Here is a 24,807-nt window from a genome sequence, read left to right as displayed (position 1 = left end):
ACTCAGACAAAAAAATTTATCATCTCTAGACTGCTTAACCAGCAAAACTGTTCCAGCTTGCAAACACAGATGACACTTCATGCAAGCAAACTAATTTCCTTGGACACAATTTGTCAAAAAGAAAAGAGAAAAAGAAGAAAACTCCTATTGACATGTTAGGCTAAAGTGACTTTAAGAGTTTGTAATAATAGATGCAGATGGGGACCCCACATTGGGAACATTTTATTGCTTATATTTTAAATTCAGGAACTTCATAAATCCAGAACATGCTTCTCGCCCTCAGATATTAAGGCTAAAAATGCAACCATAAAGTTGTTTGTCAATTTCTTCTCCAGAAGGCAATTTACTGCTGACGGTATTATGTCTAAGCATATGGATCTGCAGGCAATAAAAATCTGGAGGGCTCTTGAAAACTCTGATGCAAAAAATGAGAGGATATCACATGATTAATTATGCCTTTAATACGAGATTCTAGGAGACGGTCTGATAAAGTTAGGGGAGAAAAGCTGCAAAACTGAAGAAGAATGGAAGGAAATGGATCAACCATTCTGAGGGAGGAACCTCATCCTTATTCCAACACAGTGCCTCCAACAGGCACCAAGCAGACAGGGCATTCACTGATGTCGACACGCTGAAATCCGTCCACACACTCTCATTTCTTTCCTTCAACATATTTGCCAAACTTAGTAAGTAAATGAATTCTAACAAAGAAACCAGCTATTTATGACATCAATTATAGAAAATGCCACAACAGGGCAACTTCTAGAGACCGGAGGCCAGGCCCCGACCCATTCTCGGTGCTCCCACCTCCAGCCCATCTTCGTGCCTCCCAGGCTCCCACAGGGCCTGGACCTGGAGGACCTGCCTGGCCTGACCAGGCTCTCTGCCTCCTCTCCTGGCCTGGTCTCCAGGGTCTCTTTGCCCTAATGGTCCTTGCATTTATTTGCGTTCATGTCAAAGCTACCTCCCCAACCCCTCCTGAAAGCTGCAAGTGGGACTGACGCCTCTCCCCACTGCCCCCAGCACCCTGCACAGCCCACAGGCAAAGCAGACGCCAGGCTGCCTGCAGGACCAGCCAACAAGGAGGCTTTCAGCACCGCTTCTGGTGAGAAGGGTGTCACGGTCTCAAAATATTATTTTCAATAAAAGTTTTGTTTACCTAGAGAAGATTTAAACACACCAAAAACTTTGAAGGAAATAAGTGGCCCAGTTTTCTTTTTAATAAAAGCAGTGCTGGGTTGTACAATAACTCTTCCAAACAGAGCCACTGAACAGGATAAAATAAAGATCAGAAAGCTCAGTATTTTTCCAGGTGATTTTTAGAAAGGAAAAACCACTATTTGGAGGAGGCCACTTTTGGGGTATCTGTGATAATTCGGAAGAATGATAAACAGTTTCTTTTTCTCTAGTTTCAGGAACATATATTTTTAGTGGCAGGAATATTAAAGCAGGACAAAATGTCTTGTAATGTACATATACAAACACCTACTTATACACAGCATTTTTCTATGAGGGATGAACAAGGGAAAGGGTCAGCATACCCCAAACCTTGTATTTTCCTACTATAATGGGTTACGCCTTAAAAACATGTTTCTCCTCATAATTGCATCCTTCTAGGACTGTTTATATTCCACTTTTAGCTTGTCTAAACACCCTGGCAGAAAACTCTGTAGCTGGAATGTGCATACTCCACACACAAAAAGCCTTTGCCTGGCGACCATGTGCCAACCTTCGGCTGGCAGGAGACCTCACCAGACGACGCATCAGCTTCTTGGGAACAAGAACAAGTGTTGCCTCCCATAGCTGTGCTCTCAGCCCCGTCCTTCTCCAGTCCCACCTGACCAGTGCAAATTTGGTTAGAAGACGCCTCTAGAACGAGCAGAAGGCTTGCTTTAGTAGCTGAAGGCTTAAATGGCTGTTCTGCCAGAAGCCGTGAACACTTCTCAGGGTTACTCGAAGGGAATGCAGAGAGAGAGCATTTTCTCAACGCTTCACCCGCCCCAGCCAACCAAGGGCGGGAGGATAGCTTTCTGGAAGAACGCACAGGAAACGCAGCTTTGAAAGCAGTAATGTGGATTCCATCAAGAACAATCACTGCAAGAAAACGGTAATCCCCTGCCCCGTCCAGCCCCCGGCACACACTACAAGCTTGTATTCTGCCAATGGACGCCGGAAATTAAAGTCACTGCCAGGTCGGCAGAAGGATCAGTGTTCTCCAGAACCAGTCCACGAACCTGCAGGTGTACTGAAGTCATGCAGTACATAAGCCTTTCTACTTCCAAATATTTGCATGTGTATGTTTTGTGCGTGTGGATCAGATGGGGTAGGAGAGGAAACGGGGCAGGTGAGTCTCTTGCTGATGTGTATGGACAGAGAGACTGGGGTTCTCAGAGAGGTCCTCAGTGAACCAGAGATGACACTGTAAGAGAAGAAGTGGGTAAACGTCCCCAGCAGGCTGCACAGACACAGTGAAATCGTGACACAGGACACTGCGGAACAAAGCTAGACCTCCTCTCGACAGCCTTTGAGTTGTAACTATGATTTCGGTTCTACTTAGAGAGCATGGCCCAGTCTAGAGGGAGATCGAAGAAACGTCCTTGTCAGAAGAACACTACTGCAGTGTGATAAACTGTGTTTCTGCAGAGGACATTCTCTCCCTCCTGTCCACCCCAACCCTGACACAGAGCTCCAAGAACAAATCTAGAACTTGGGGTGTTTGGGGTGAAGGAGACTCACCTTTGGCTCGGTGTCCCCGTGAGCCACCCCCGTGTTCTATTTGATTCACTTTGTTCTGTGATGGAACCATTTCCAGTTCAGACATATGCTGAGCAAACAGCATTTAGCTGGCATCCCGAAGTCAAACTAATCAAACACGGCGTGTCGGTCTCAAAGCAGCCCAGGTGCCAAGGAATTCTCATGTTCAGGGCCTGAAGACAACCTGACGTCAGTGTTCCACCCGCTGCGCCCTGCCACGGAGAGGCGAGGTGCTCCTCTCGGGGAAGCTCCGGGCAATCTGGGCACAATACCCACCTCTCTCCTTTCAGCCTCCTGGCTCCATTCTCTCTCTGTCCTTCTTCATTTTTTTTCAGTCTCCATTGGTAGTTCTTCATGGCCACCCACCTGTTAAACTGTTCCTCCAGGTCCTTCATTTCTTTTCCTGAAGTTCTTCTTTGCTCGCCTCTCCCCTAGTCCTGGGAGGAAGCACCACCCTGTCAGATGCCCAACAGAGGGCTCGCAGCCTCTTAACTGCCTCCTTCTGCTACCCCTCCACGCCCCTATACCCTGTCAGTGGCCAGGGCCTGCTGGTTCACTACCCAACGATGCCCTAACTCGGTCAGCCCCATTCAGCTCTGTGGCCGGTCACCTAGGCTTGGGCCCCTGCCAGCTGCTGTCTTGAGGAATTCACCAATCTCGAGGTGTGGAACAGCCCACTTCCCTGTCTGCCCCTGCCTGCCCCTCTGCCCCTGCCTGCCCCTGAGCTGGGTGGGCTTGGGCTGCAGGTGGGGCTGCACATTCCGGCCCCTCCCCAACCCCATGCAGGGCCTGCCATCCGGTCTGACACAGAGCAGGGCCCTCGCATGTTTAGAGAATGAGCGAATAAATGACAGAAGCTCACTGAATCCTAAACGTATTCACAATGTTTTTATCGCAAAAAGACCCACTTCTGTTACTTGTAGAGCAACTGGAAATAAAAATTCTGGATGAATCTGCCAAAAGACAATGCTTCAGTTCAATTCAAAAATTAAACTCATTTAACCTTTAACTCAATTTAAATTCTGAACTGATCAGCACGCAAGAGCTACCCTGTACATTAATATCAAGGAGCTGATCTAATTACTGATACAATTTTACATTTAACAAACCAAGTATACTGTGGGAGTTTAGAGCTTAAATGACATGAACACTTTTAAAACAAAAACTGAAAACTATTCATTAGTTGCAGACAGTTTAAATATCAGAAAATATTACTTAAAGACATAGGAAGAATAAAAAAGTATTCCAGAAATCAAATTTCAGAGTATGAGAGGTGTGTGTCAGCAGTCGTAGAGGTTGTGCTTTTGCAAAAGGAGAGGGAGACTGGCCCGAGATGCAACGGCATCCTGAGGATGGCGTCCACAGACGTGGCCCTGAGTAACTACCACCACCATTCTTGTTTCGTCTCAGCTTTTTCTCCTCTAAAACAGTACATCACCGTCCAACGAGCTCTAATACCAGCACGTATGCGAGCTCACGTCGTAACTTTACAATGACTCCATGTGTACGGTAGGCGAGTGATATCACGAGGACAAACCCAGTGCTGAGCCTGAACTTCCAAATCTGACATTACCTGGAGGACACTGGCCCTCAGGCCCCAGGACAACACTGACTTGAGTTCCTACTGACCAAGCCCCAATCAGGACGGTCTCAGAGGCTCCCTCAACTGCAGACAAGAGTCATAGAGGATTTCACAGGAGAACAATGGTCACCCCCAGACTGGCAGTCTCTAGTGCAAGTTCAGCTAAGTAGAGGGAATACCCACTTCTTCCCCCAAGTCTTCCCCAGGACCCTGTAACCCATCATCCCTCACCCCATCTCCATTTCTCTTATTGATAAAGGGACATCAATGCCAACAACTTCACAGAGGGATCCCGAGGATGAAGTGCAGTGACGGAAGGACACCTCCTCCCACCAGGCCAGACAGACGAAGCAGGGGCTGTTCCACAGGTGCCAGTCCCTCCAAGTCTCCACTTCCTTGGCATCTGCCTGACCCCTGGCCACGCCACCTCTTCTGGGAGAAACAGAGACTCCAGGAGGAAACGGAAATGGCCTCTGAGATGTTTCTGTGGGATACTGTCAGAAATGCCACACTTGGCGTTTCTCACAGGGGTTCATTGAGCCTCATTTCCCATACAATGTGGACAAGCCCGTTCACCAGCTTTTCAAGACCACAACTAATTAGAAGCAGCAAACTGCCATGAGGTGAGGGGACTGAAAGGCAGGCAATGCAAGCCCGGTGCAGACACGGGGCCGGGGTCCGCAGGGCCAGACTCTTCGCAACAGACGCTGATCAGCAGGAGGGGCGTGGCCCACCCATGCAGCAGGGCAGTGAGGGCCAGGGCCCAACTCTGCAGGGCGCCAAGGCCATCAAGAAAGGGCACTGTCATCTTGGCCAATCCCATCAAGGTTGGCTGTTGCAAGATTACGAATTCGAGACAGGATTTTGTGCACAGGGCCACACCCAAACCCCACAAGCCTCTAAGCTGGGCCCAAGGCCATGCTGGGGCTTCCTGAGGGTGAAAGTCGCAGTCTGAAGACAACCTGGAAACACCAGGGATTTGAGCCAAGAAGTGACCTTCCTGAAACCTGAACAGACGCCGATGCTGCCTGTGGCGGCAACGTGCCTATCCGGTGGCTGCCACTTCCGGGATCTTTCCTCCCCCGGCCTGCAAGTCACACGATGTAATTCTTGATGAGAACTGGATTGTGCCAAGGTTCCGTGTTTCCTCCTCATGAAAACAGAGAAAGGCTCTCTGTGGCCACATAAAGGAGAGAGGGGCATGATCTCTCTGGAAAAGCTGCCCTCCCTTCACAAGCAGAGCCGAACAGCGGTGAAGCCCAGTGACTCTGAAATGGAAACTTATTGTTAAGAGCAGGGATTTAAGGGGTTTTATTTTAACATGCCAGACAGGCAGAAACATCCACCTCTCTCTGCTTCAATTAACCCATTTACCTGTTACTCTAAAGTGCTCTTTTATTCCAAATGTTGGAAACTTAAAAAATCTTTTGCTCTGACAGTTTGGTTCATATTCTGAACTCAGATATTTGTGGTTATCATTCACCCATTCTTTTCTTCCTTCCAAGAGGTTCCTGGCAGACTTAAAATTAAATGAACAAGTTTGCTTCTGACTCATGGACACAGGCACACACATTTGTCATCTCTGTCTCCTTGTAACACAGTTACAGAATTGACAGAAATAAAACTTTTGCATTGCTTTTTTTTTTTCCTGAGTCCAGAACATAAGGACCCTGAATCTCAGTGACACTTGTTTAAACACCATCCACCTGGCTGCCACCACTGTCTACTCTGCCCCCAGGTCAGCACAGAACCAGCTGCGGGGAGAAAATGTCAAGAGCACAGAAGCTGGTGAGGATGTGCATTGTTCAGGTTTGATTTTCTAGATCAGAAACCATACAACAATTTCACAGTGCATCACGGAACCTCACTCTTCTATGGCCAGGCAGCACTGTCCTGGGGTGGACGGGCCGGTGCTCCACAGCCTGGGATTCTCGGCAGTGCTGTAGAGAGGAGCTCTGACCTGCCCTTTCAGCTGCCAATCAGAGGAGCACAGCAAACTTCATCATTCACAACTCAGAAGGCTCAGTGTGCAGAACCTGCCTCCCATCACGCAACGGCAGGGTTTTCACGCCATACGCTCACTTAAAAGCATATTATGCTGCCTCCCTTTATTTTACTAAGGTCCAAGAGCTGCTACTTCACAGGCTGCACTAACACCTCTGCAGGCCCCACGTGCAGCACTGTGTGTCCGGGGGCCCGCAGTCGATCCCCATCGCACCCTCTCATCACAGACCATAAGAATTCATCACAAGGACCTGTGGAGCGGAGAAACACCGTGGCTTCCTGTCTTGTCTCTTCAGCCGTCAAACCTGAAAGACGAGGCCACCATCAACCTGAAAGACGAGGCCACCATCAGCCTGAAAGACGAGGCCACTGTCTGGCTTCTAAAGGACACTGCACTATAAATTTTTAGCATGGGGTGAAGTATACGCGCAATTTGTGTTATTGATAACATAAGGCACAAGAGGAACTCCCTATCCACCACTGATCATTTACCCCTCTCAGGCAGAAACGGGAGGCGACATCCGTCAGCACGGACGGGCCTCACCGACACGGAATGGCAGAGCCAGCGGGGGCGCGAACAAGGGGTTCCAGGCTCGCCAGGGCACTCAGCCACTCGTTTTTGAAAAACAGACGACTTCTATAAAGCCAAGGAGCGCCTGGCAAGTTTTCCTCCCAGAAACATGCTTATTTGACTCAAGAGACCTCCTTAAGGAACACTCTGTAAAGTAAAATAATTACATTTTTAAGCACATACAACACAAATCATTATTCCACGGCAATGAGGAAAAGCAATGAGACAGCTGAACTTGCCGCAGGTAAAAGTCCTACAGAGCGCGTTTTTTTGGATGTTATTTTTACTGGGAGTGCTTCTCTGAGTGTTTGTCCTTAAGAACAGTTTCTTCTCCTCCTTGAAAGATCAATTATAATAACGTGAATGCGGCAAGTGTCTGTATTAATTTCCCAATCTGTCAGAAAAAACAAATTCATGAAGTTCCCAGGAAGGTTCTCGTGGCCCGTGGACCTTGAGGAACCATCCGACTGGCACCGGTCAGACCGACCTGCAGAGAGGGGCCGTGGGGATAAGCAGCAGCACGGACTCGGCAGGTGCACATACCAAGCCAGCCGGGACCCCATGCACTGCTGAGGGTCGACTGAGTTCTTGAACATATTTAGAGATTAGTGGGAAAGAGGCAAAACGCAGGTCACTTCCTGCTGCAGCTGCCTTCGGGAAGCTCAAAGGCATCTTCACGCTTTCCACAGGGCATGTTTCGAGGGCAGAATCTCACAGGGCATCCAATGTCATCAGACAACTCCCCTCCCAGGTTCACCACAGAGGCCCTGCAGGATACGTTCTCACGTTCCAGAGGGTCTAGGGCCAGGCCAGCCTCGCTGGTGACTGGAGGCCCTATCTGTCCAGCCAGCCAGGTGCTCAGAAGAGGGTCAGGCCCAACCTGCATGCCCCACCCAGCCTCAACCCAAGGGCTGGCTGGGCCAGATGCCAAAAGCAGACCCACCAACCCTGCAAACGGATCCCTACCCTGAAGACAGAAAAAGAGCCTCTGCAGTAGAAGACAGACTGTGTGTAGTCCTCACATTTTCCCAAATACAGAAAGTTTTACAGTGCTTTAGTTGGATTGGACTCTTTCAGCTTTTCCAGTATTACATTCCTATATTTTTCTGAAAAAAGGCTTATGTGAAAAAAAACAAAAGAATGAAAAACAAGGGTAAGCCCTTGGTAAGTGAAAGATGAACCCCCTCAGCTCCCCAGCATCCAAGATCTAGAAGTCCTACTGCTACTATTTTTGTAATCTAAGTATGACCCAGGGTGATATGGTCCATTTTTTCAAGTAATCAAATACGGCAATCAACATTATGGAAAACTAAACAAGCCCCAAAATAACATTAGAAAAATAAACACATACCGCCTGGCCCCTCTCATTAGACTGTGGGCACTGCAGGGAATCTGACGAGGTCAGAGCTCTGCAGCCGCGGGAAGATGGCGCGGGGGAGCTGCTCCGCTCTGGCAGAGGCCAAGCGCTCCTGGATGTGATGGCATTCACAGAAACCTGATACTGTCAGGCACTTATGAAACTAACTTAAAAGCAGCTTATGTTGCTTCCCTTTTGGAAACTATGCCACTTTCCCAACGGATGTGCTTCTCACACACGTTTTTAGGGAGGGAAAGGTAACTAGGCAAGGAAGTCGTTGGTCCCCGCGCGAAGCCACACACAGGTAAATGGATTCACCTGGGGAGCGGGAAACACACTTCGTACAGAAGCACAGATGCAACGTCACTGAAGAAGGCCCAACGGTCAACCTGTAATTTATCTACTAAAGAAAGAAACACCCGTTCAGAGGAAGCAAGGACCACCCTGGGACTCAGAGGCACTCGGAAAAGGTGAGGGCAGGGGCCAGAGCCAGTAGGACGCTGCCCCAAATCCCGGCAGTCACTGTCACTCAGCAACCAGAGGACAGCAGCCACACAGGGCACAGATGGCTCCAGGGGAGCACCCCGAGATGAGTGAAGGCAGCACCCAATTCTACTAAACCAGGAAGCTTCACAGAAGACTTCTGACACCAGACCCAGATGGCGTCCAAGGTGCATTCATCTCACAATCTGGGGATAAAGTAATATCAATCCAACCCTTACTCTTTCAGAAAATAGAACAGGGAATGCTTCCAAACTGATTTGTCAGCAGAATGAGCCTAATTCCAAAACAAGACAAAGATATTACCAAAAAAAGAGAAAAGTATACACCTGGTTTAAAATTCTAAAAATTTATTCTACCAAATGTAAAGAATAAAGGAGAAAGATTACATGACTCTGTCAACGCATACATGAAAATCATTTGACAAAATTCCACCCAGTGAGGAAGATGCCTCCGAAACCCAAAATGGGGAGTATAAGCCCTCACTGGTGAAATCCTGCAAGCTCCCCAAACCAGGAACCAGGGAGGACGTCTGTCGTCGCCACCCTCACTGGTCATCCTGGAGGGTTCTGGACAGCTCAGTAGAAGAAATTAAAAGCATAAAGATCAGAAAGGAAGATGCATATTGTCTTTATTCATAGACATCATGAATTTTTATACAGAATCCCAAGCAATCTCAAAACCCTGGAACAAATACATGAATGAGTCAAGATTCCAGAATATAAGATCAACATACAAGTCAGTTGTTAAATACAAGCAGCAATAAATTAAAAGGTTAAAAAATTTCAACCTAATTTAGAATACCATCAAGAACAAAGTATTTAGAAATGGAGTTTGCCAGATGAGCAAAGCCTCCAGGCAGAAAAACCATCCAATGCTGCTGAGGACAATGAAAGAACGTAAACAAATGCAGATGCCAGTCGAAGCCGGGAACTGACGCCTTCAATACCAAGACGTCAACCTTCCAAAATTGACACCCAGGTTCAATGAACTCCCAATCGAAATCCCAAAAAGAATCACTGCAGAAATTTACACCTGAATTCTAAAAGTAATATGCAAACTTAAGAGACGCAGAAGCCAAATGATTTAAAAATAAATAAATTTAGAGGACTCACGGACTCACGTTACCTGGCATCAACACGTATCACAAAGCTACCTAACCAGGCCAGCGTGGAACGGGCACAGAACAGGCAACGGTAGGCTGAACCAAACAGAGCAAAACTAGAACCAGGCTCACACACCCATGGTCAAATGATGGTAATTCAATGAAGAAGAGAGACAATTTTTATTTCCCAACAAATGATGCTAAAACAATTAAATAGCTACAGGGAAAAAATAAACTCTGTGCCTCACAAAAAGGTAATTCAAAATGGATCACATATCTAAACATAAAAAAAACTACAAAGCTTTTAAAAGAAATTACAGGAGAATGAATTTCAGAAATTACAGTAGGCAAATATTTCTTACAGAGAACACAAAAAGTCTTAAACAAAAGGGGAAAAAAAGACATATGGACTTGTTCAAAATTTAAAACCTCTTCTCATCAAAAGACACTATTAGAAAAACAAAAAAGCAGACCTCCAGCTTGTCAGAAAATCATCACAATACGTGCATCTGACAAAAGTCTCCTATCCATAACCACAAATCAGTAACAACACACACACAAACAAGAAAGCTCTAATTTTAAAATGGGCAAAAGGTGGCCCGGCACAGGGGCTCACGCCTGTAATCACAGCACTTTGGGAGGCCAAGACAGGCAGATCACAAGATCAGGAGTTAGAGACCAGCCTGACCGACATAGTGAAATCCTGTCTCTACTAAAAATACAAAAATTAGCTGGGCAAGGTGGCGGGCGCCTGTAATCCCAGCTACTCGGGAGGCTGAGGCAGGAGAACTGCTTGAACCCAGGAGGCGGAGGTTGCAGTGAGCTGAGATTGCACCACTGCACTACAGCCTAGGCGACAGAGCAAGCCTCCATCTCAAAACAATTAAAAATAAAAAAAAAAATAGGCAAAGGACTTGAGTAGATATTTCACAAAGAAAACACAGGAATGGCCAAGACTTCATCAGGATAAGTCATTGGCAAAGTGCAAATTAGAACCACAATGAGATAATACTTTATACCAGCCAAAATGGCTAAAATCTGAAAAACTGACACCACCAAGTACTGCCAAGAACATGGAGTAACTGAAACGCACACTGCTAGTGGAAATTTAAGATGATACTGCTCTGAAGAAAGTTTTGGCAATTTCTTGTCAAGTTAAACATGCATTTGCCATCCAGCCCAGCAATTCCACACTCAGGAATTTACTCAGGAGAAATGGAAACAAAAATTCGCAAAGAAGACTGACTTAAGGGGGCACAAGGGAACTTTCCGGAATGTTCTGTATCTTGAATGTTCTATGTCTTCGGTGGTGGTTATATGGTTGTACGCTTTTGTCAAAAATCATTGAATTGTACACTTGAAATCTTAAGTCTTCTATGTAATTTTTACCTAAATTTTAAAAATGATACAATGTTAAACTTAATTGAATATTCATATAGTTTTATATACTATTCTCAAACTTTTAAATGCTCCCCCCACCAAAATTAACTGTGCACACTAACACTGCTGGCTGCCCCCCAAATCCCACTCCTTCCTTACTCACAGTACACCTAATTTTAGCCCATATATGACACGTCCTCCTTTCTTTCTCCCCTACCTGTGGCTCGGGCCCAGCGCCATCTTGAAGCACCAGGGAAGGGACCACCATCTGGAGACCCCGAGAGGAAAGCTCAGAGGAGCCCAAGTTCCCAGAAGCCATGAAGGCAATAGCCCCAGCTACCACGGTTTGTCTACAGGTGTGTCTTCAAGTGAGCAATCAGCCAGATCATATTCAGGAGTCAGCATTATTTCAGGGCTGTTGTTACACCTGAACCTGATCCTAACTTGATTCAGAAAGTTCATAAAGTAGAAATTCAAAATTAAGCCTCTTCATCCTATTTGCATAATCCACAACGGGCATTTAACTAAACATATCTTACAATGTTTGTTGTTTTTGTTTTGTTTTCCTTTTTCTTCCCCAAATTCACTTTGTACCTTTACTTTTTCCCAAAAGAAAAAAACCAACACATAATTTCTATGATTTATTGTGCAACTGAACATGCTAAAAGACAAAATGACATTTTCCCCTACAAATTATTTGGTGCCTGTGATTTTCTGAACACTACAGCCAGATGGTTCTCATAGAAATTGAAAAGAGTGTATTCACATAGTTCAAAGGTTTGCTTATTTTTTGGTCTCAAAAAGACTATATTGATTGTAACGTGCAGCTCTACAGGAAAAATCTCGACAGCAGAGGTGAGTGCTGATATTTATGACTGCACTTGTGCTCATTATGGCTGTCTCTGACAGGGGTCCATTAAAATCAATTTTTATGTTTCTTATGTATTTTCTTTATCTAATGTTCTTGGCATTGTGTTTATTAGCCAGTTAAGAGAAACACCAAGCATAGAAGTGGGTGTTTTTTTTCTTCTTGTCAGAAATAACAAGACCTACAATTTTAATAGAATGAACGGAGGAAATTAAATGTTACATTTCAAAGCAAAACATTAAGGAGTGCTTTACATTTTTCGTTTTTGCAGTTAGAGAAATACAGTGGGAGCTGTTCACAAACACAGAGACACGTACGCTTTAATGACAAGACCCTAAAGCCACGCTGAAAAGGGGCTTTCGGCCCTTCCCCAGGCAGGGCTGTCCTCAGCCACACCCGCGCCAAGGGTCTGACCACGGCTTTCAGAGGGCAAGTGGGCCTCCTGGTTAAGGAATTCCAGAACATCAAGCAGTCCCAGTATGAAAGTCACCTGGCAGACTCTGGCGGAACAGGGAACCCTGGTCTGGATTTTTCTTTTTTTTCAATCAAGATTAATCCTGTATCTCCCTGTCTCTAAATTTCTAGAGACATATGCTGAAGAACCAAAATGTTCAATGCTCATCACCAACCAACTCCTCTGTAAACGTACACATTAATCAAACATCTTGGAGCTACTAATGAAAGGGTATGAAGGGCATGGCCCTGGGTTCATCGGAGGCGGAGGGCTTCTGGACAACACACAGGGAAGCTGCAAATGCAGGAGCCATCGCAGCACGCTGTTTTGAGAGACAGGCTCGTGGCTGCGGTTGTGGGGGTAAGGCTATGTGTTACCCTGTGATCGATGGAAAACAAGCAGTTGTCACATATACTCCTCAGCCGCTTCAGCATGTGCAGTATACGGGATCATGCAGGTTCATACTTACTCAGCTTTAGGCGTCCCCTTGCCCAGGAGCTTTATTTCGTGCAGACCCTGCTCACAACCAGACAGCTCCAGCTTCCCCAGAGGGCTGTCCAGCACGGTGCGTTTCATTTCACAGGCCTTGTCCATTTTTCCAAGTACCTAAACAGAAACAGTTTTTAAGACAAAGTGTATATGAAGAGGCTGGTCGTATATATAACACAACAGAAGTACTGGTTAAGACACAAAATATATTCCAAAGCTTTTTCCTCATTTTTGGAATCATATGATGCGTCATTTCTACAATATGGTTACCGGGAAGACAGAAAATTACCACAATTACCTAGAGCAGCCAACCAATACTACAATCTCCTGTTATTTCCTAAAATTACTGTATCCCGATTCTTCTTGTTTATCTTAAACCAATGCGTCATTGAAGGAAGCTGACCTGGTAAGAGCTCCTTTTAAATAATACCCACAACTAAGCTCATTTTGTTTTACTAAAACAATAAAACAACTACCATAAACAATAAATCCCAAAGACAAACTGTTCAATATTTGGAATAAAGTACATTTTAGAATGAAGCTTGTATGCAACGACTTACAGAAAGATTCAACTCAGCACCTACGCCACGACACCTGTGTTAGGAGCCAGCCCGAGAGGATGAGCAATGCGGGGGTAAATTAAATGTGCTGTGGAGAGCACATTTAATTTACATTTAAAGAGATGTACAAGGCTGGGCGCAGTGGCTCATGCCTGTAATCCCAGCACTTTGGAAGGCCGAGACAGGAGGATCACTTGAACTCAGGAGTTGAAACCAGCCTGGGCAACGTAGCAAGACCCTGTCCGAAAAGAATTAAAATTAGCGGGGTGTGATAGCACACACCTGTAGTTCCAGCTGCTCAGGAGGCTGAAGAGCAGAGCCTGAGGAATACGGGGGAACACATCCATAGGCTACCTTTACACTTGTACATTTCTTTCTCTATTTTTTAGAGATGGGGTCTTGCTCTGCTGCTCAGGCTGGAGAGCAGTGGTGTAATTCTAGCTCACTGCAGTCTTGAACCATGGGCTTTAGCGATCCTCCCTCTTCAGCCTCCTCAGGCACTGGCTCTTGCTATTTTAGCTCTGTCCTCTCACTGCCACAGCTTCCCAGGAAGACCCACAGCAGCTCGCGGCTACTTAAGGAAGGCCGTCCTCATGGCTCCCATCACACCTGGGATCTTCCCACTCCAACCCAATCACCAGCAATCAAAGCTCACTGAGAACAACAAAGCAAGGGCTCCCTACATTAAGGGGCTGGAGCAGGGGCAACAAACTAGAGCCCGTGGGGCAAATCTGACTCACTGCACCTGTCTTTGTAAATAAAGTTTTATTGAGACACAATTGTGTTCATTTATTTACACACAGTCTCCTGCTGCTTCTGTGCTGCAGCGGCAGAGGTGAGCAGTTGTGACAGAGGCAATGTGGCCCTGCAAGCCCAGAACACTGACTCTCCAGCCCTCTACAGAAAAGGCCTGATGACCCCTGGAAGGGCCGCTCACTGGCACCTTCCCACTCTGTTCCCACACTGAAGCGGTTGTGAATCACGCATGCATCTCAAATCTCTGCGCCTTCACTGAAGACCCCCTCCCTGCCTGTCTGCTGGGCACCTTGCTGCCTGGTCTCCTCTCCTGTGAAAGCCTCCACCAGCCCTCCAGCTGATCTTCCCTTTCTGTGTCTTCCACATGCTTCTAAGGCCACACTTTGGTTCTCTCATCTGTCTTTCCAAGAACGAGAGAGAGGTGCATTTACGTCCCTTAAAGGGAGCAAGGTCGGGCAGCAGACCCCAAACTACACAAGCGTTTTCTAGAAGCATTACTCTCAAGATTCAATCCTAAACCATCACACTCCAGAGCTGTCTCTACAACCTCCCCTTTTCTGTGCAGATTGACAGGGATTTGAACCGGATCGCAATCAATCGCCTCAGGATATGGATACGGGATGTGCCGGAAACCATGCCCCATCGGAGAGGCTCTGCCCACATCACACTCCTTCAACATCTCACCCTGCAGCCTCCCTGGTGCCTCAAGGGTAAAAACCAGGCTTCCCGGGAGGGCAAAGAGCCCTGTGGAAGGAGCCACCTGTCTTCCACTTACCACGTGGCAGAGGCCAGATAAAGGCAGGGGGTGCAAATCACGGCTTCCCACCCACTGTCCCGTTGCTGTGAGAAGATCACTCTCGGTGCTTCAACTGTTTTTGTCTGTAGGGTAAATCACACCAAATCACAATGTCGGCATGAGTTTAGAGGGAACACCTGCAAAGACCAGGCCTCCCAAAGGCTCTGTAGGATTTGGGGATCACTGTTGTTCCCACCACAATCAACATTTTAACCCAACCCCCTCTGCTCCGACCTCATCCCCTGGAGCATGCTGCCCCTCTCCCCCGAGTCTCATTGAAAGCACCGCCATCCCGCCCTTGCTTCCAAGGTGACTGCCTCCCCTTCTCCCATCTCCATCATTTCTCAGAGCCACAATCTCGGTCCCCAGCCTCAGCCCTGCCCCTGCAGACATCTCCCACCACCCGGGGCCACTGCTTCTCAGGCAGGGTGCCGGCAGCTCTGCTCGGGACCGCCTGAAGAACAGCACGCATCACACACACAAGGGGCTCATAAAATAGTTGTGGAACTGAATTACCAGTGTGACCACCATCCAGGCCAAGCATCCATGACAGCACTTCCCAAAGTGTGTTCACAGAAGATACTGCTCAGACAACAGGGCTCTGGAGGCAGCGTGAGAAATTGGGATGTTCTCTCGCCACTTCTTGGAAACTTGCCCTGCACGGCGGTGGGTTAAAGCTTCCAGCAGACTGGCTGTAAAGAGGCCAGCTTAGGTTTTGCTCTCTCAAATGTGGTTCTCCACGGAGCCACGTTTGCTGCTCTATCATCCCAGTCCGGGCAAGGCTGCAGGCTGTCAGAGTCAGGAGGCCTGGGCCGGGCTCTGGACTCAGGTGGGGAGCGTGGCCAGCCCCGAGCACCTGCATCAGGCAGCACTCTCAACAGCAGGTGTCAGAAACGGACACGGGCTAATTTAAGCACAAATGCCGTTTACTGAAAGGCTACTCCACAACTCAAAGAACTTCTGGGAAGGCTGGAGGAGCAGGCTCAGAAAATAGTAGGAACCAGAACTGGCCACGCTCCAATCACAGCCAAAATCAAGCTTCAGGAAACATCTGTGGGGCAACCAGGCACAGCAGGCATGGCAGCTGGCACTGTTGCCACCGTTGCCCCTGGAAACAGGATGTGGTGGCTATGGCCACCGTTGATTCTCGGCTGCTCTGCCTCCGTGGGACTTGCTCCTGATTTGAGTCCCAGGCAGGAGCCCAGCCCTGGTGCTGACGCCCACCAACATGTGCCAGTGTCCAAGCAGCTGCAGGAAGGGGCGGCCTGGGAGAGGAAGGGTTTGCCCATGTCAGTGCCTGAAGCTGCACTGCAAACATTCTGACTGGGGAGTGCCCCATGTGGGGACTGGTCAGACACTAGCTGCCCACTCCCCTCCCAAGCCTCTATTTTCTCATCAATAAGACCCCTGACTCCTCTACCTGACAGTGCCACTCTGAGGATCTAACCTGAGACGGCTACGGCCCGGGCTTCAGGTACTACACACCGTGAAGGGCTGGAAGGGCTGTCATGCCATTCTGCACAGACCACACCTTGAGTTCACCCCCAATCCAAGCATCAGCCAAAGGGGAAGACATTGGAGCGTGCAGAGACAGGGCCAGGGAGAAGGGCAGGAGCCTGGGAAGGCCACTGGGGGTGAATCCCAGCGAGCTGAAGGAGGGGCATGCGGGATGGGGTGTCCTCCACCCGGAGGAAGGAGCAGGGCGGTGGAGGGCCACAGGCAGCTCAGCCCCGACAGCCTCCCAGAGAGAAGAGTCCTCAAGGTTATCAGGGTCTGGGTCCTGACCACAAGAAGCTAAACTCGGGAGGCCAGTGGCTGGGAATGCGGTGGAGAAGCCTTCCAGCCAAACCTGGTGTGGCCAAGTGAACTGCCTGCCCTGGAATGACCAACTCTGCACCCCAGAGAGCACCTCCACCCAGGAAATGCCCAAGGACCCCAGCTGCTGGTCCAAGGGACCCTAAAGCTCTGGCACATTCCTGATTGTGCCCTGCGGTGCTATCGCCATGACCAGCATCATGGCATGGGCCTCTCAGCCAAAGGGCAGGCTGGCCTCAAGCCCTAGGAACCAGCTCCCCTGGCCAGCAAGGGTGGCCTGAAGCCACAGGAACACACTGAATCAATCACAAAGCAGGGAGTTGTGGGGACCAGGTCAGCTCCATCCAAATCATTCCAAGAACCAAAAAAAAGGCAACCAGTTTATAACTGCAATAATGAATGAGTTCAGAATCTGACTTCCAAATGAGCAACAGATTCCAGCTCCTGTCCATATCCAATCGGCTGATTATTGAGGTACATGAAGCCTGCCTCATTTCACCTGAACATGACAATGAGCTGGAACATGCCCCCCCCAACCAAGAGCAAACCTCCCACAGAGGCCTGCAGAAATGGAATTGGATACGCTGCTGAAACCTGCATACTACCTTTTTTTCCTGTAGACAACCAGAGCATTTGGCACAGTTCTTCTGTGGGCAACAGTAGACGTTAGTTTAGTGCCGATTCCTAAAATGCAATGGCTGAGGCCTCTACAGGACAGAAGTCCCAGGCCACCGAACATGGCAGCATCTCTGATGCGATGCCCAGATGCCCAGGGCTGACCTAGCAGGTGTGCACACCGGGCCACCAGAGAGGTGGGGGGATGGCTGCAGACTAAATGGGGGCATCACAGACACCAGGAGGGACCCACAAAAGCCAGAAATCAGGCAGTGAGAAAAGTGAGTTTCAATAGCATGAAAACGTGACGGGAGTGAAACCATCGCAATCCAGCCAGGTGGGTGGCTCAACTTAGAAGCCAAGATACCAGACACACAAAGGCTGGCACAGCAGTGCCCTGGACAGGTCACAAGCAGCCATAAAGGCAATGGTCCCTCTCCCAACACGCCGCGCAGCAATTCCGCCATGCCCAGACCCGGGAAGAAAGACGTCCGGCTCCAGTGATGAGATTCCATCAGGATCTTCACCAATGCCCAACAACCTCAAGAGAGGGCCATTCAACGGCAGAGGCCAGATCCACAGCCCCAGGAGGGACGCTGGGAAGGAGACTGGCCCACTGAAGACAAAGATTCACTGTCACCCCTGCAACCCTCGCAGCACCCCAGCCTGAGCCCAGAGCCAGCAGGCAACCACACACCCAGGCTAGCACACGGTGGGCAGAGTGGCAGTTAGGAACCACCCTGCAGGGGTGGGGCCACACTTCGGGGGAGAGTGTGGGCAGCTGAGAGCTTATGGAGAAACTGACATCTATACAGAGAACTGAATTACAGGGAGCGGCCGCCAGGCGAGGAGCCACGCAGGCCGGGGCAAAGGCACCCGCCACGACAGCTGGGGGATGAGGCCTGGTGTGCGTGGAGAGGCGTGGGGGACACAGCCATGCTCGGGCCCTGAGGCCACCGTGGCCAGGCCGGTCCTGCTGGCTGCCTTTTCCCTGAAAAGCCACAGAGTTTTCAACAAGGGGAGATGCAGCTGGTTTACATTTCGAGACTCCCTCTGGCAGCTCTGTCAAGACTGGATCAGAACCGAGGTCAACTGTGGAAATAACCCACTGAGAAGTGACGAGAAACCCGACCAGGAGAGAAGCCGAAGGGAGACCAAATAATGGGAAACAAACCACTAACGACCAAGAGTCGTCTGACCGATGCCTCAGCACCCTCTACGCAGGAGCCACTGGACGAAGGTGCCAGAAACCGGAAGGAGACAAATGTGATCTCCCGGAGGGGAGAAAAATTACCCACAAAAAGTAAATCACACCGAATGGTGCTTGCAACTTTTCCATAAATCTAAGATTATTCTAAAATCAGTTTACTTTTTAAAAATCAAATAAGGTAGGATGATTTAAACTACTCCTTTTATATCTGCATTTTCTCAGTTTTCTATAGTTGGTACGAGTTGGCTTTTCAAGGAGAAAAAAAACTGTATTAATATCCAATCTGGGCCAGTCACGGTGGCTCACACCTGTAATCCCAGAATTTTGGCAGGCCGAGGCAGGAGGATCACTTCAGCCCAGGAGTTCAAGACCAGTCTGGGCAATGTGACGAAACCCCAGCTCTACTAAAAAATACAAAAAAAATTAGCCAGGCTGGTGGCATGCGCCTGTAGTTCCAGCCACTTGGGAGGCTGAGGCAGGAGGATTGCTTGAGCCCAGGAGGTCAAGGCTGCAGTAAGTCACAATAGTATCACTGCACTCCAGCCTGGGTAACAGAGCAAGACCCTGTCCCCACTGAAAAAAAAAAGAAAAGAAAAAAAGGAAAAAGAAAAGTAAGAGCTATACAAAGAAATAAAGGGTACCCAAAACTATGAATACATGGGTCAATATAATGTACAAAAAAGCTAATGTGCTGCATTGCTGATGTCAAGTAGAAAAACAATGGTAAACGTTTTCCGCTTACTGTGATCTCACCATGTCTTATATAAAACCAACGATGGTTAATGCTTTTCTGAATAAAAACTGAGGTGTGAAAAAATTCTGTGAGTTACAAAAATAAAGATTAGGATAAAATGAAAACACACATAAGTAAATCAGATCACATCTCCCCTTCATTTCCATCTTGATGAGAAAATACTCCCATCAGATCTGGCTTGAACCAGGGGGCCCAGTCCGTGGCCTGTTAGGAAACGGGCCACACAGCAGGAGGTGAGCAGCGGGTGAGCGAGCATCACTGTCAGGTCAGCGGCAGCATTAAATTCTCATAGGCGTGTGATGCCTGCTGTGAACTGTGCATGGGGGGATCTGGGTGGGACGCTCCTTGGGAGAATCTAGTGTCTGACGATCTGAGGTGGAACAGTTTCATCCCAAACCATCCCCCAGATCCCATCTGTGGAAAAATTCATCTTCCATGAAACTGGTCCCTGGTGCCAACAAAACTGGGGACCCCTAGCCCAAATGGTCCCAAATTTGGTGGGCCACATCTCCTCCTTTCCCGGCTTCAGTCCCCCATGACCCCATCGCACCCACCCACCCGCCTCCCTCCGGCCGCTGTCCCTCACACTCCAGCCTCGCTCTGCTTTCAGGGCCTCCGCACTACCGCTCTGTCTCCGTCCCAGCCTGCACAGGGGCCACTGTCACCTCACTCACAACCACGCTCAGACGTCACCTTCTCAGAGAAGCTGCCGAAAACAGTCACCACCTCCACCTCTTCTTTCTCTGCCTTATTTTCCTTACATGACCTGGAATCACGGTGGCAGGATTTGCTTACTTGATGTGTCGCCTTCCCTAGAATGTAAGCTCCAATACAGGCAGCCAATGTGTCACAACTGTAGCCAATGAGTGAGGAGAAGCCTGCGGAGAGTTCTTGTTTTCATGCTTTTTCTAAAGTCAGATGGCACCCCCCTACCCTTCCTTCCTTGACATGGCAGATGTGATGGCGGGAGCTGTGGCAACCACCTAGTGATCATGAGGAAAAGGCCAAGAGCCTTGAGAGACCAGGCCCCAACACTGTGAGTGACTCCACACCGCAGCTCTCCACGGCCACCCCACACCGCAGCTCTCCACGCCCCACCCCCCACACCGCAGCTCTCCACGGCCCCCCCACACCGCAGCTCTCCACGCCCCCTCCACACCGCAGCTCTCCACGGCCCCCCCACACTGCAGCTCTCCACGGCCACACATCACAGCCTCTCCATGGCTGGCTAGGCTTCTCCTTGTGAGAGAACAGGAAAGCTGGGCTTGTTTCAAGTCTATGTTCTGAGAAATTCCTGTTTTTCTTCAACCCGGAGTAGTCTTAGCTGATCTACTGCTGTATCCCCAGCATCTAGAATAACAGGGCCTGGCACCCACAAGTTCTCAGCAAATATGTGTTGAACAAAAGATCTAATTATATGAATCATGCAATGATAATGAGATAGAAATTCAGAAAAAGAACTCTAGGATTAATGAGAGCCTGTATCAAGGGGTTTGATGTCCTGGGGAGTCCAGGAAGGCTTCCTGGAGGAGGTGCTGAGAGAGGAGGGACAGTGTTGTAGTTTCTGGGTGGAGAAGAGGAGGACAGACTAAGGCAGGCAGGCGCACATAGGCAAAGGCACTGGCGCTGGAAGAAGCACAGAGCGTTAAGGAGCAGAAGGTGGCAGCCAGGTCACCAGGAGGGAGAGGACCTGGCTTTGAGATGAGGCTGCCTCAGCAGCTCCTGGAGCAGTGAGGGCCAAGTCCTGGGACGCAAGTCAGACAAACAAGGGAGAACACGGATTCCAGGCGTGTCAAGGGCAGGGACAGGGAGAGGTGCCTGGGAGGCTGCAGCCACAACCACCAGAGACAGGGAGACAATGTGTGGGCAAGCTCTCTCCGGGCAAATCACAGAATCTGCTCTGGCTACAAGTGTGCTGTGAAAAGAAGAAAAGAAAAAAAGCCAACCGCCTACTACACCCAAGCACAAGGTTCGCAGCTGCATAAAACAGGGCCTGTCCTAGAAACAGGAATTCCCGGCCCTTCTTCCCTGAAGCCGCCCACTGGAACCTCAGGGAACACACCGGGGCAGAGAGGCCCTCGGCGTCCCATCGAAGGAAAGCAGGCAGCCCCAGCGTCCCGTCTAACTCAAACACGCCGGCTTCGATTCTGCAAAACGGAACAATGATGTGGAAGACCCAAATGCTCAGGACTTCCAGAATTTGAACTGTCGGTCCTAAGGGGGCTCCAAAACACGGCATGTGTACATAACGGGACAGCCATGTTGCTGAGAGGACCACAATCTAAGGGGCGACCAGACAGGCAGGTGTCCAGTGGACTCAGTGCTCTCTGCCTCTCAGGCTTGCACAGGGATGACCACACAGCCCACATTTAGGACACCCAAGCAATTCAACAGTCGAGCTTCCTAATGTCCCCCCTTCCCACTTTCGCGAAGCACAAGCCCATGGCCCCACAGCCTGGCAGTGCTCCCGGCACCACCACGGCATCCACCTAAACCACGTGAGTGGCTGACGGTAATTGGTGGCAGAAAAAAATTGATTTTTCATGGCTATTTGGAGACCTCTGGAAAAATGAAATGAATTTCATTTCATCTCCCTTTTAACATGAATGGCGTTTAAATAACAATGTTCTGAATTAAGCAGTTGGCGCCAGAGGCCAGTTCCTGCCATATTAAAAGGAAGAGACCCAGAGACAGAAACTGTCTTCTTTCACCCCTACTGGTAGTTGTTTTCCAGGCCTGCTGCACATGTCTAAAAACCGTCCTTCCAGGATCATCTTTGCAGCTCTGTGTCTTTCCCTCTTAACCATCTCCACTGCACAGAAACAGACTAGCCGGGCGTGGTGACGTGCGCCTGCAGTCCCACCTATCCAGAGGCGGAGGTGGAAGAACTGCCTGAGTCCTGGAGTTCCAGACCAGCCTGGGCAACACAGTGAGACCACACCTCAAAAACATAAAAACAAACAGGCTAACAGGAAGAAATCACCTGCCTCCTTGTAAGCAGTTTACAAACAAGGTAGCCCAGGTCCCCTGTGGCCTGGGCTTTGGGTCTGTGTGAAGTGGGAGATTGGCTGACCTGAGGAAGGAACAGGACCGTGCCTGACTGCCTCACAACCTCCCACAAAGACATCACAAGATGAAAACTAGCTTTGCAATCTCCCTTCTGAACAGGGAATAAGGGGCATTGGGGAAGCCCCTCTCATCCTCAGGACTCGTGCTCAGCCCACCTCAAAATCAGGCATGAGATAGTATTTTAATTAAAAAAAAAAAAAAAGCATGTGTCAAAACCCTAGAAGAGAGAAAATACTTCATCCCTATCACCTAATCATAAACCTGGCCACGGGAGGGTGGGAGAAGGAGGTGGTGCGGCTGACGCTCACCCAGTACAAAGGGCTCAAGGCTCAGAGACCCCACCTGTGGTCCCTGCTGTAACCAGGGGTCTCCCCGCGGATTCAGCTGGGTCATATCCAACACAAGACAGTCAAGTGTGGCTCAGTTCATTCTGCTCTCACAACCAAAAGGGGTTCTGTTACATTGAAATGGTTTCACCAAACAAAACTGGAGCTGCCACCTGGGATGTCCAACTGAGAAGGGATCCAAACGGCGTTCCCAAATGCCACCCCAAAGCCTCCTGGTGGGGTCCTAACGGGAGCCCTGGAAAAAGGGAAACACTCCTGTGTGTGGCTGAACTTCTGTGAACCTGGCTACACACACGCAGAAACCGAGGGGAGATTCTGCCTTAGAATCACATAACCGGGCCTGCAAATTAAAAGAAAGTTTCTATCTGAAGCCACATTCCACAAATACTGCTCATGTCTTGGCTTACACACAGACTTCCAGGGTCTGGGTCCTGGAACAGGAGGTGGGCTGGTTTTTATTACTGTCATCGGAGGCGGCCCCGCATGGCAGAGCACCTTTTTGATTAATGATGCTTTGGTTGTAAAGAACACTCAAACAACGAGAGCCCTGGGGAATTAGGGATGGTCGAAGAAGGAGCCCTGGCAGCAAGGTTCCAGAAGCACCCCAGGCACGCGCGTCTTATTAAAGGGTTTGGCATAGTCATCTACATAACACACGACGTGTGGCACATTATCAAACCAACGTGAAGATGCCTACACATCAGATCCCAGAAGCAGACGGACATCTAAGGAAATCTGTTCACTGGTCTTTAAATCACCCATTTCGAGATATAAACTGGCACTTGTCTACATTTAAAAATCATACTTAACATAAAATCTGGTTTTCTTTTCCGAACTCTTCCTTTTGGTACATATATGGAACTAAACATGAGTAACGCAGGAAGATAAACGCTATTCTGAAGCTCATGCACTGCTTTGAATCTGTGCAATCAGGCAGGAAATCAGTCAGCAAGCAGTTAACAAAACTGCTGTGTGTGTGTGAAAGAAACAGATCACACCTAGAGAAAAGGGCAGAAAACATCAATGTGTACGGTTTTAACAAATTGCTCCAAAAACTCTCTGGAACTTCAAGCACTTTGGAATAATGTTTCCAGATGATAACTGCCACTCCCATATCCATTCCCACAGTTTAGCTAACCCAACTCTAGCTCTAACTGACAACTGGTTTGTGATACTGGAACACTGTCAAGATGAGCCTATAAAAGTCTTTTTGGAAGCTTCTTAGTAACTATTACCTGTTTCTTTAAGAGGTTTCATAAAAGGCTTTCCTACTTGCCATGTCACTGCAGACCAAAGAAAAATCTATATGAAGAGCTTCCATGACATGAATGTCCCAGTGTCAGGGGGTGTGCAAACCTGAGTACACTCAGGTGTATGTGCACGGTGCACAGCAGAGCTGGGAGACGTGGCCACAGGCTAACCACTATGCGTCCTCTAGCTAACTGTGTAGAGGAAAACATTTTAATGCTAAAATACAGATAAAATGAAAAATTACAAGTGTTTTTCTGTTTTTTGTTTGTTTGTTTGTTTTTTGGGTTGTTTTTGTTTTTGGCAAGGCTGCAGGGGCCTGAGCATGCCGGAGATGCCAATCGTCCTTGAGGGCAGGAGGTAGTGCAGCCAGCTCAGGCCTTAGAACCCTGGAACTTCCCTGTGCCAGAGCCAGGAGGCGGAGTGGGCAGCCACTCTTTTGGTTTCACAAGGTCACTGGCTGCTCTACCTTCACGACACTCCCAGGTCATTAAGACACAGTAGGTACCAGCGCACCTTCTCACACAGACCTTGTCTTCCACACAGGTCACGATGGACACTTGGACATCAAG

At 48.7% G+C, this 24,807-nt stretch overlaps 1 protein-coding gene across 6 annotated transcripts in view; it reads right to left on the bottom strand.

Moving 5' to 3' along the window:
• The window catches only part of MGMT (O-6-methylguanine-DNA methyltransferase), a 290,626-nt gene that overhangs the window by 207,239 nt on the left and 58,580 nt on the right, over positions 1 to 24,807 (bottom strand). For 4 of the 6 annotated variants that reach the window (XM_077945017.1, XM_077945014.1, NM_001257605.2 and 1 more), the window contains 1 exon segment: positions 13,046 to 13,182. In XM_077945017.1, the coding sequence (XP_077801143.1) occupies positions 13,046 to 13,170 (125 nt within the window). In that variant the 5' untranslated portion in view covers positions 13,171 to 13,182. 6 annotated transcript variants of the gene reach the window in all.

The sequence above is a fragment of the Macaca mulatta genome, chromosome 9 (genome assembly GCF_049350105.2).
Source record: "Macaca mulatta isolate MMU2019108-1 chromosome 9, T2T-MMU8v2.0, whole genome shotgun sequence".
NCBI classification, from domain to species: domain Eukaryota; kingdom Metazoa; phylum Chordata; class Mammalia; order Primates; family Cercopithecidae; genus Macaca; species Macaca mulatta.
The sequence above is the reverse complement of the archived record's forward strand: the minus strand, read 5'-3'. Positions and strand labels throughout refer to the sequence as shown.